We start from the raw sequence: 12,194 nt of genomic DNA on the forward strand, positions 1-12,194 counted from the left end.
ATAATCCTAAAATAATTTCTACATAACTTTGAATTGACCTACAGAATTATTTCCCTTTCTCAAACAGTCTTTCAAATTCTGTTTTTGTCAAGGATAATATAAGATTATTTTGTAATATTTCATTATATTTGTGGAAGATAAATATTGAAGGAACAGCCATCTTTGAACTTAAAATGTTCTCTGTTATGTTTCATTGACTTAAATCAAAACCCTACGTTCAGATAACCCAAATTAACTATATCTATTTGGCCTAAACTCATGCTTTTGTGTCTTGGTTTGTTTACCAATTTCCTGGACGTACTATTTTGTGCTTTGGATATATCTAAAAAAAAAAAAAAAATCTTTCCTTTTAATAAAAAAATAGAAACAGCCACACTCAGCAGAAAGATTAAAAGTGAGAATATAAGTCTATGCTAGGTTGCAGCATGAGTCTTGGAGATGTATTCCGTCACCTCCTTGTACAAAATAACAAGACCTATTCATGGTGGTTTTTGTAGATGGACAAACACATAGGATGTGTGCATATGTGCGTATATATATATATGTACAGCAAATATACAGTGTGTATATATATATATATGGTCAACAAATTAGTAGGTTACAGGGATCACATCCTTTTAAGTCTGCACAATGCCCAGCGCAGAGCCATGCACACGTGCCACTTAACTGATGGCAATGGCGGTGACAGAGATGCGGTTGATCACGCAGCAGAGGACAGAGCAGTGCCAGAAAAGCCTCCCCTTCCCCTGGCCCCTGTGCCACTCCTGAGAGCACCCCCTGCTGCTCCTGGATCTCTCATCATTTTCTCCTCTGCCCCAATAGAGTGTTGTGCCCCACATACCTTTTCTAAAAGCTCCTGGTTTCTCTTAATGAAAAGTTGTTTATCTTCTACCCAGTGTGAATCCTGTTTGACAAAGAATATCGCGCAGTCAGCATTTCAGAGTGGCACGAAAGAGCCTGAGTTGTCAAACCACTTTGCCAGAGCTGTCTTCTTTCCACCCAGTTTGCTCGCCTGCCAAAGACTGGTAAATGACAACCACTCCTGCCAGCTCCTTATTCAAGGACATCAGGGCCAGAGTTGCCAGAAAAATTTTAACCTCATTTTCATCGTCACTCACTACTTCTACCTTTTTCAGTCTGAATAATCCAGGATCAGCCTTCTGGGGACTCAGAAGTGACCACACAGGCAAAAAGTGAACAGGGTCAGAATGCACACAGGCTAGATACATATGGATGGAAAACATTAAAATGCAGAACCATAAATGTAGCATAGAGGCAAAGAATGCAGCTGGAGGGGTGGGTCTTTGTCTCAGCAGTTTATGACAACTCTAGGCTATTTGTACAGGGCTCCTCTTCCTCTGGCATTCTCTCTCTTGCCCAACCTCATTCGCTGTCGTGTCTGGGTCCACCCTCTGGCCAGAAAATTACCAGCGATTTTATATACAGAGTTGAACATTCTGAGGTTTGAGAAGGGTCGCTGTGGAGAGCCAAGCCGTGTCCTGGATGCAGCCCATGCACAGGGTAAGCTAGGGAAGGTCAGATTGAACTGTCTGCATCTGCAGAAGAACTAGCAGCCAAATGCCTACCTGCCCTTTCTGAGCCAGAGTCGCTTCCAGATCTTCGATTTTGGCTTTATACCTTAGCACCTCTGCCTGGAGCTGTTCCTGAGCCTGGAGAAATCAAAATTCCAGAACTCAACAAGTAAAATGTTCATGAAATACTTTTCTTCCTCTCATGTTTCTTGACTAACACTCAACAAGTGAGAGGAAGAAGAGAAGAGTTTTCTGAAACAAAAGAATAATGATCTCAACTCTCATTTAAAACTCCCTGGAGCTCCCCTTTTCATCAGGTTAATATTTAAACTGTTTAGCATGGCATTCAAGAACTATTATTTTAACAGCCTACTCCTACATTGTAAGAATGCTTAGTAAATACTGACCGTGAAAACCAAAAATGTTACGGTACTGGGGCATACATATGAAGGCATACAGGTACCTCACTTTCTAATGCTTGCTTGCCTGTCTATTCCAAATCACAGTGTTTTTAAAAACATATTTACTTACTTACATATGTGTGTGTGCATATGTGCATGCTATCATTTAAAAATAAACAACTGGCGTGTATTTACCATTATAGTATCATAAAGAATAGTTTTGCTTATGCTTTAGGCAAAACCCATAGAACTGTACAATACAAAGAAGAAACCCTAATATAAAATTAATTATAATATGTCAATATTGATTCATAATTGTAATGAATTTTCCACGCTAATGTAACATGTTAATGATAGGAGGGACTGCATATGTAGGTGAGGGGAGGGTATGGGAACGATCTGTCCTTTCTGCTCAATTTCTCTGCAAAACTAAAACTGCTATAAAAATAAAGAAAAAAAATTAAAATAAATAAATGAAGATGGAAAAAGTAAAAAAATAAAAATAAACAGCTGTGGTACCCATCCTTCCTCACTACACTAGAACATGCCCCAGTGCATTGTAGATCCTCCAAGAAGAAAGTGTGATGAAATCACTGGGTGGTCATGCTTTCTTTTGCCTCATGTAAATTAATATATGAGGCAGTTATGGCACGGTGGTTATGATTCTGAAGTCAGAAGGCTAGGTTCATATCCTAGCTCTGTGACCTTAGGTCACTAAACTACATTTAACTTCTACTACTCTATTATTTCCTCTTCTGTAAAAAGGAGGTAATAATATCTAACTCATAGGATTGTTTTAGGATTACATAGATAATGCTCAGCACAATGCCTGGAACACAGCAAGCACTCAGTAAGGATTAGTACTGTGTGTGTTTCTTTTTCTTTCTTTTTTGAAATAGGCTTATGAGAGGCAGTTATGACATAATGGAAAGGACATTTGACCCAGTAAGGTTTGAGTTGGAATCCCACCTTTGCCATTTACTAGCTGCGTGATATGGGGAAATTCAACTAACCTCTCTGAATCTCAGATTCCTCTTTTATGAAATATCTGCCTTAGGGGGCTGTCACAAAGGTTAAATAAGATATTGTCTGTGAAAATTCTGTCACATGCAATGCTGTGCACTTATTAATGAAGATAAGAAATTGGCTAACTATTGCTTTTGAAAGATAAAAGTTCTTTTTCCAAGCAAGAAACTAAAAAAGTTGATTATCAGAATTCAATATTGTCTGGGTTTGAAACTGTAAGTTTTCAAATAGCAAGAATAAGAACTATATACTCAATTATCTTTAAAGGAACAAAAGCATCGATCTAAATTGGTTCTGATGTCTCTGGATCCAAGGTTTGTTGACATAAAACAGTTCAAAAGCTGCAGAGGAGAGAAGGGTGCTGGGAAAGCTATCCTATTGATATTTTCACATCCATGATGCTTTTATGCTGCTACTAATGCAAGCTAACTAGAGCACTTTCTGCAGACATGCACTAACCTTAGCTTCTCGTTCAGCATCAATGATGCCTCCAGTCTGCTCCTGCAGGAGGGCATATGCTCTTTGGAGGGCCTGGTATTCTTTTGTTAATTGTCGAAATCGTAGTTCAGATTCTTCAGCTGCTAAACTCTTGAGGTTAAAAAAAAAGCCAAAAATAATCATGTTATTATGTTCAGATCCTGTGACCAGTGTGAAATACTAACATTTACCCACTTTTTAAGGAGAAGTTAAAGGTTTGTTTGATTTAACGTTCTGTTTAATTTTATTTTTAATTCTAAAGGGTATGTATGGACACATATACTGTAATACTTTCAAGATGGACATTGCAGAAATACGTAATTATTTACTTAAATAAAAGAAGCACTTGCTTATTTATGTATTTCTGATTATTACCCATTTGGGCTTGCGTTTCAGTCAATTTTGGATTCAAATGAGAAGTCATACCTAGATTTTGAATCTAAATTTGAGGAAATGATACTGAAGGTTTTACTTTCATTTTTGTAAAGAATACATTCATACACAACAACTTCTTTCTCAGGTACATTATAAAAACATAGTTTTACAACTTTAGGTCTTAAACTTCAGGGCACAACACAATCGCCAAGGAATTTTGTGAAAGATGCGGATTGGGGAGTTTTCCCCCCAAGATCCTGAGTCAGGAGTTGTATGGCAGGGTCCAGAATCTTCCACTGTAACTGGTCCTCTTAGCTCATTCCAATGAAGGTGGTTCACAGAGCACACTTTGCTAAACAGCGTCTTAGACTGTCTCCCAACACCTCCTACGCTTATTCTATGGTTCATACCTTCCCTAAACGAACAATTTTATAAGTAACATTTATTTTGTAAGAAGTCTTCAAATTATAGAGAAGTTTCTAAAAGGGTTACATGACAGAGGTAAAGCTATTTTTTAAGAGGTAACAAAGTCAAGTGTCATCTCCAAATTGGTCATTATTATAAGATCACTTTGTGCTGTTCATAAAGGAGGTGAAAAGTGAAATGCTTTTCCTTCCCCTTAAAGGAAAGATTTGGTGACACTATCACACAAGATGAGAGGAGCAGAAAAGCTTACTTCGTCTAAATCATCATCAGGAGTAGCTGGCGTTCGGTCTGTTCTAAACGAGGCCATGGACGATGTCTCTGAGTCCATGGAGTCCTCATCATAGCCAATAAATGGGTCCAAAACAGGCCTCTAAATGGAGGGAAAGTACATATTTACTTACACAACTAAAACTGGAAAGAGTGAAATATTCAAATACAGCCAACTGGAATTCGTGTAAATAAACACGGAAGACATGGATCCTTTAATGCTTCTTTGATGAAATAAAAATATTAGGCATAAACACAATAATTCCAATAAATGTTTCTCCCATATTATTTCATTTCTGACATATTCATAAAAGATTCATTAGTATTTGGCTCTCTTCATAAAAACACTGGAGCCACTTTTATATTACATTTTATATCATGAGGGGCTAATGTGATTTACTCTTTCCAGTATTTAAAATATGATCAAAGGACTTTGAAAACCCAGGCATCTATTTGAAGGGATGATCAAATCTTAAGGCTGGTCATCTAATTCCAATCCAAATCAAATGATATAGTTGGTAAAAACAAAAACAGAAATTAAACACATAGACAAACTAAATAACAAAACCTTGTGGATTATAAGAGACTATACAGATATCGATTGATTGGGAGTATCGTGATCAATAATAATTGCAAAGTGAATAATGAAAATATATTAATCATTAAAAAGTGGGCATCAGACTCTAATATTTAGTGGGAGACATCAAATCACATGTGTTTCTTGCAAGTTCTTAGAATGTGACTCTCCAACTTGTCAGATAATATTTCCTACATCAGACCAAGTGGCTTCTCCACTCAGAGGAAGTCATTACAGAAAGCACTTTCAGGTTAAAATTCACAACGCAATCATTTTTGTACTTCTGAGAAATGCCAAAAGAAGAGATTTTCTTCTAGCAAATAAAGCTCATGGTTTGCTGCAGTTCAGGAACATCTGATTTATCACACTTTTGCAGGAAGAGTCTTTGGCAAGCCTCACCTCTCTGGCTGTTTGTGACAAATGCCTGATAACCTACTTTTCTCATTACCTTTATTGGCTTGGAACTTCTTCTATGCTTTCTCCTACGGATAAGCTTTTCTCGATCCTGGAAAACAGATGACAGACTTTTCACATTACATTTTTGTTTCTTTTTTTCTTTTTTTGCAAAGACAGAGTTGTTTTTACCATAAAGCATTACATATTTTTACATACAATAAGAATTTTTTTTTTCAATTCTGGCAACTTTTGGGTTTGATACTTAAATATTTTCAAAGTAAGAGTATTCTATAACTTTTCCTGATAATTTATGTGAGTCTGAGAGCCTCACAATCAGAAAGGCTTACTGTGTCCCTAATCAGAAATCCTTTGTTTTATACTAGAAAATGAAGTAGCGCTGAAAATAGTTATTCACATTCCCCCAAAGCACAGTTCTTCAGTTTTCCCAGACTCAAAATTACTTTAAATTTGTGCTGAAAAAAAAATATCATTTCACAATAAAGTAAAACCTTATTCTTTTCATTTAGCCATTTGAAAAGCCTAGACAGCTGTCTTTGTACTATTTTTAGATCCTCGTTTTCACCTGCAGTCCTGAAAATAGGAAAGGGTACAGAATATCTGTTACTTGTAGTCATCTAGTGCTTTTGTTCTGTTTTGTTGCGCTTTTTTTTTTTTTTTTTTTGAATTCTCTGGGAAACTCAAAGAATACCTAGGTATGATGTAATCATCGATTTCTTGACTCACTCTTGCTGTGAATGGAGATATTCTGGGAATTTAAGGCTTATCCACTAAATACTCCATGTATTTACTGCACAAATTTAAACTAGATGGAATAAGTATCTCACTGAAAGTCTGATCCACATGCCTAACTAGCCTAAAATTCTATAAGAAACTAACAACTTAATCTCAAGATGCTCAAAACCAGGCAAATTCCTGGATTAGTGAATCTGTGAGATTTATGAGTTACTGGATGTGGAAATGAAGTGACGAAAATGGAGCTTCAGACCACATTTGATAAATAATCTAGTTTAAGCCAGTGGTGTTTAGGCTTTTTGATTTTCCACCTTTATAAGGAGAAATATTTTTATTATGCAACCTATATATTTGAGACTTTTGAAATTTATACATTATATACTTAGATTACCTTCGTAATCTAGTGTACATGTTATAACATATACTCAACATAGAAATTTTTAAAAAGAATGAGCCGTAAGTAATTATCAACAGAAGTTACAATATTCTCTTCTCTCAGTGGCAGTGAATCCTCTTGCTCATCCCACTCTGGAGACTATTGCCTAAAACCCCCCATCTCTACTTCTACTAGCCTTAGCATGGTCCTAAAGAGACCCAAAGAAGCCCAAAGATGTCATCCACAGAATAAAGGTAGGATAAGAAGAAAACCCAAAGGCATCTAGAGGTCTTAGTCCATAGTTGCTGGTAATGCAGACCTCTGCCGATGCAAATGAGAGTAACAGCTGCCCTACATATTCAGCAGGTACTGGAGTAATGGTCAGAAAATCTGGACTGGAATTTTAGCTCCATCGCATCATTATGGTGCTGCTGTTCATTTGACAAATATTTATGAAGCTGTAACTAAATGCTAGACACTGAATTTGGTGCTGGGAAATAAGAGGTATACATACTCTTGTTATTGCAGGCAAAATATTAAATCTCTGAACCTCAGGACCCCGATCCTAGAAGGCAATTACAAGACACACTCACCCTACCTACCTACTTACATAACAATGCATTTGAAAGTTCTTTTAATATGCTTTGCAGTTATTATTTGTGTTATCAAATTAGTTAACAAAGGATTATAACTGAAAAGGCATAATGCAGCTTAATAATATAAAATATTTTTGGAATAGAGTCTCTTGAACATAATTACATATTTAATATATGAACTTGGGTCTCTGGGGTTAATCCAAAACTATTAAGTGCTTCCGGTGCATGTTGATTTGTTGGCTACTTGTCCTTGGGAATATCTTAGAGTTTACAGATTGATAAAGACCTACCCTTGTGAGCTCATCAATAATGTTCTGTTGCTCAATGACCTGAAGTTTTAGGAACTCTGTTTCTTGTTCTTCATTAGCTTGGTCAAGGTCATTCAGAGATTTTAATTTCTTCAGTGGTGGATGGGATGTCATTTTTTCTCTCTGGATTGGTAAAGAAGAATGTATAGTTGGAAACTTTAGAAATCTGAAACACTAATTGTTAACATAAAATGTCTGTAGAAAGTTTATAAGGCTCCAACTAAATTTGGAAATTGCCCAGCTTGAATACACACATACCAACTAAAATCCTCAAGTACATCTTATCTGCCATACCAAGTCAAATCATTGGGGATTGTCTGAAGCTCTCTATAGATGTACTGGAAATCTGTTAAGGAGCACATTAGCATATCACTTGTCCATATATAATACAAGTGATGAAGCGATGGCATATCTTTCCCAACTACTGCATTATGCAAGGTCTTAGAAGATAAGGTGTGCCCACTGTACAGGTCTGTGTAGGGCACATTAATGAAATCATAGAAGGAGGTTACTGTGGCTGAGGAGTTATTCTGCAGCTTTGCTTCTCCATTTCTGAGTGTTTGGAGAGCATGCAGATTCCTGGAAGCACTCCTAGAGTTCTCAAATTTAGAAGCCCCATAAAATTCAGAGCCAGCAACCTTCCCTTGCTTTCTTCCTTAAAGCTTCCTTGCTTACATAAGGGAAAATCTAAATAGCACTGATATTTAAAAATAAGCTGAGAGAGAACAATAAGTCAGGTTATTGAGGAATATAAAGGAGGAAGCTGCAGTTCTGCAGAGTCGGTGATACACACCATTTCTAAATTTTCCTTGGTCATGGCTTTCAGTTTCTCTTCCATGCGCTGTAAAGACACCATCAGCTCATCATTTCTCTTGGCAAGGCACTTGTTCCTTTCCAGGAGAGGTTTACATTGTTTTTCAGTTTCCCGCACGCGTTTTAGCTGGGAAAAAATAAGTTAGAATTTGTCTCTTGTGTTGGTGGGGATGTGGGGGCAGAGGGAGTAAATTTGTGGCAGTGAAAGCCCCTTTAGAGCCACTTTTGTCTGCTTCACTGTGTCTCAGGACTGACCACTGACATTTCAATCCTTTATTTAACAGATTGATTGCTTTGTTTGCAGTACCTCTAATGGCTTTTCCTCATAGTCTTCATAACCCTCTATCAATCTGTTATCTTAAAGGAGGTGCTGCAGAGATACTGCTTTTGGAAATGCTCAGGGGGAATAACTGTTCTCCTTGCTAACTTCTGCTTTCCCACTTCAGTTTCCCCACTGTGCTCAGCCTCAATCCCTGGACCCAGGACGACATCTCATTAGCTCAGAGAGATGAAGCAGCTCATCCCAATCACACAATCACTAAGTAATTCAACCTGGATCTGAAGCCAAGGCTGGTGGGCTCCAAAGCTGGTCTTTCTCACAGAGATCTTGTTGAAAGCTCCTGACTCACACTAAGGTTGTATATTTTCAGACTGAAGAAGAAAACCTACATAAATTTCGCACTATATTGATGTTTGTGTTTAAGAATATCTAATTCTCACCAAGTCTAGGAAAAGTGTGATTGTAGTGGTATCCACCTGTAATTAAGAGTGACCATACTCTCATTTGTCTGGTTAGTCTAAGGCAGGGTTTCTCAACCTCAGAACACTTGACATTTTGGGTCAGATATTTTTTGTTGTGAGATGCTGTCCTGTGCATTGTAGGATGTTTAGCAACAAACCTGGCCTTTGCCCATTAGATGGCAGTAACACCTTGCCAGTAGTGACAACCAAAAATGTCTTCAGATATTGCCAAAATCGCCTCTAGTGGAGAACCACTGGTCTAAGTTTCTGTATGTTGTCTTAGGGTAATTGCTTAAAGTCTCCCCTTTTACTCTCCAAACTCTCTTGTTTGGATGATATGTTTCATGGTCATCTTGTACGTAATGAATTTCCACTTTAAAGATCTCATGATCAGTTCATTCTTTCATACTAATGATTCTGGATGTGAATATGTATTGGGGGAGGAGCTACCAAAGCAAGATATCAGAAATATCTGGGAGGATTTCTTTAAAGTACTCACTCCTGTTCCTCGGAGTCTAACATTTTGGGAAGTGCTGAAGTAGAAGACTTAGCTAACTGTGAATATTTTAAAATGCTCCCCTTGTGATTTTTAAATGGTATTCCCTCAGTTCTATCCCAATCTCAATTTGAAAACTCCCATTTTACATCAAAGGCCAAAATTGAGTTTATTTTTCAAAAATAATCTGACTTAATCCTCAATTTTTGAGCTTTAGTACCTGAAGCATTAATATTAAACGTTGAGTACATATAAAGACAAATAAATTATCCCACTAGGTTTAGTTTTAATCTTTGCCTCTTTTCTGGAAGTCAATGACATGAGTATTTAATATTTAAGTTTACTAAGTATATACTGTCCATAGAAAATGCACATAAGGAAATAAGCCAGGCATAGAAAGAGAAATACCACATGTACTCATTCATAAGGGGGAGTTTTAAAAAAACCAAACAAATAAAAAAAGAAAGATACAACAGAAAGGGGGAAGAGGAGAGGAAATTAGTGAGAAATTGGTGAAGGACCACAAAAAATGATTACATTATGCAATGTTGACTACACTAATTATCCTGATTTGAGCATCACATATTGCACACAGATATTGATATTCAGCACTGTACCCCATAGTTATGTACAATCAATTATGTTTCAATAAATAAAAAATAAAATAAAATAACATTTTAGGCCAAAAAAAAAAAAAAGAAAAAGAAAATGCACATAAGCACAAAGAAAAGGAAATAACTATAATTCTACCACACTATCCATCAATAACCACAGTCCCATAGTACCCAACAAAATGTTCCTTTTAAATGACATACCTTAAATATAGCAGAGAAAAGTTGAAAGTAAAAAGAAATATATATATTATGTTTGTGTGTATATATATTTTATATATGTGTGCACATAAAACGTACATATATGTACATACATGTACACGCATATATATGTATATACATATGTGTACATGCATATATGTATAAGAGAATACTTCAAAAAGTCCATGCAAAAATAGAATTAAAAGATAATATGACTCTTCCCGTGAACTTTTTTGAAGACTCCTCATACATACATACCCACACGCACATATTAATGCAAACAGCAAAAGAAAAAAATTTGATATAGTTCAGCGAATAAAAGCAGAATTTAAATAAAGAAGTATTACTAGAGAATAGAAGACATTTCATAATTATAAAAGGGTCGATACACCAAAAACATATAACAAATATTAATTTGTATGCATCTAGTAGCATAACTACAAATACATATAAAGCAAAATTGACAGAACTAAGAAGAGTTATAGACAAATCTTTTGGAAGAACAATGAGATAAAAATATCAGTAAGGATATAGAAAATTTTAAACAAGACTATTAACAAACTTTAATCAAGCTGCAACTAATAATTACACAGTACCCCTTCTTTTCACGGGAACGTGAACATTTCTAAAATTGACCATATGCTGGGGTCATAAAGCAAGTCTCAATTCCAACAGAATGAAATAATAGAAACAACATGTTCTCCGACTATAGTGAAATTAAGGTAGAAATTGATAACAAAAAGATAACACAAATCTCCAAATGTTTGGAAAGTAAGCCACATACATCTAAGTAGCCCATGAATAAAAGAAGAAATGACATGACATTAGATAAGATTTTGAATGAGTTAGCAATACATTATGACACATTAAAACTTGTGGGATGAGGCTAATGCCAGGTGTAGAGGAATAATTATAACTTAAAAATGCACATGTTTGGAAAAAAGAGAGGCTGACAGTAATTCTTTTATATGAACAACTCCATTAAAAATGATAAAGTATAAGCCACAGAGCAGGATATTTTAAATACAAATATCCCACGAATGATGTAAAAAAATCTCAATAGTAATAAGAAAAATAAAGGCAGCACAACAGAAAATGGACAGAAGGCTAAGAGCAAATCATAAAGGATATACAAAAGGCCAAGAGATATTTGAAAAGTTGCCTAACCACATCAGTAATGAGCAGAATAAAAATTAAAATCAAAGTAAGAATATATCTTATGATCACTAAAGTGACTAAAGTAACAATTATGTTTGCATGTTGCCAAGATGTGGAAAACTGGAACTCTCATATGTTATTGGTGAGAATGTAAATTGTTATAACAACTTTAAAAAAACTAGTAATAACCGCTGAATTTGACTTCGTGAATACTCTGTGATCTACTAGTTCTAATCCTGTGTATATTCCTACGAGAAATGGACACATTTTTTCACCAAAGAAATGTAGCAGCACCCCAGCACCATTCTTAACAGCTTAAAAGTGTAAAGAAACAACATAAATGTCCATTTATAACAGAATGTATAAAGACAAATCTACTTCAAAAAATTCGTGGAAGAACAGAATTGAAAGATAATCTTTCCATGAACTTTTAAAAGTACACTTGTATATTGTGATATATTAATTAAATACTATAGAGTAATGAAAATGAAATGAATCTCACAAACATAATGATGAACAAAAGAAACCAGACACAAGAGTCCAAATACTGTATGATTTCATTTACAAAAAATTTTAAAATGGTGATAGACATCTACGGTGGTAGAAGTCACAATAGTGGATAAGTTCAGAAGGATAGTGATCGGGAGGGGTCACAAGAGGGGGA

At 35.7% G+C, this 12,194-nt stretch overlaps 1 protein-coding gene across 3 annotated transcripts in view; it reads right to left on the reverse strand.

Annotated features, from left to right (window-relative positions):
- JAKMIP2 (janus kinase and microtubule interacting protein 2) overlaps positions 1-12,194 on the reverse strand; it is a 54,359-nt gene that overhangs the window by 25,070 nt on the left and 17,095 nt on the right. For 2 of the 3 annotated variants that reach the window (XM_063085421.1, XM_063085420.1), the window contains exons 5-11: positions 8,304-8,450; positions 7,493-7,633; positions 5,530-5,586; positions 4,488-4,607; positions 3,419-3,547; positions 1,587-1,670; positions 842-904 (exon numbers count right to left, since the gene is read on the reverse strand). In XM_063085421.1, the coding sequence (XP_062941491.1) occupies positions 842-904; positions 1,587-1,670; positions 3,419-3,547; positions 4,488-4,607; positions 5,530-5,586; positions 7,493-7,633; positions 8,304-8,450 (741 nt within the window). The remainder of the gene's footprint in view (positions 1-841; positions 905-1,586; positions 1,671-3,418; positions 3,548-4,487; positions 4,608-5,529; positions 5,587-7,492; positions 7,634-8,303; positions 8,451-12,194) is intronic. The other variant, XM_063085422.1, reaches the window with a different exon arrangement.

This window comes from Cynocephalus volans, chromosome 2 (genome assembly GCF_027409185.1).
Source record: "Cynocephalus volans isolate mCynVol1 chromosome 2, mCynVol1.pri, whole genome shotgun sequence".
Lineage (NCBI taxonomy): Eukaryota > Metazoa > Chordata > Mammalia > Dermoptera > Cynocephalidae > Cynocephalus > Cynocephalus volans.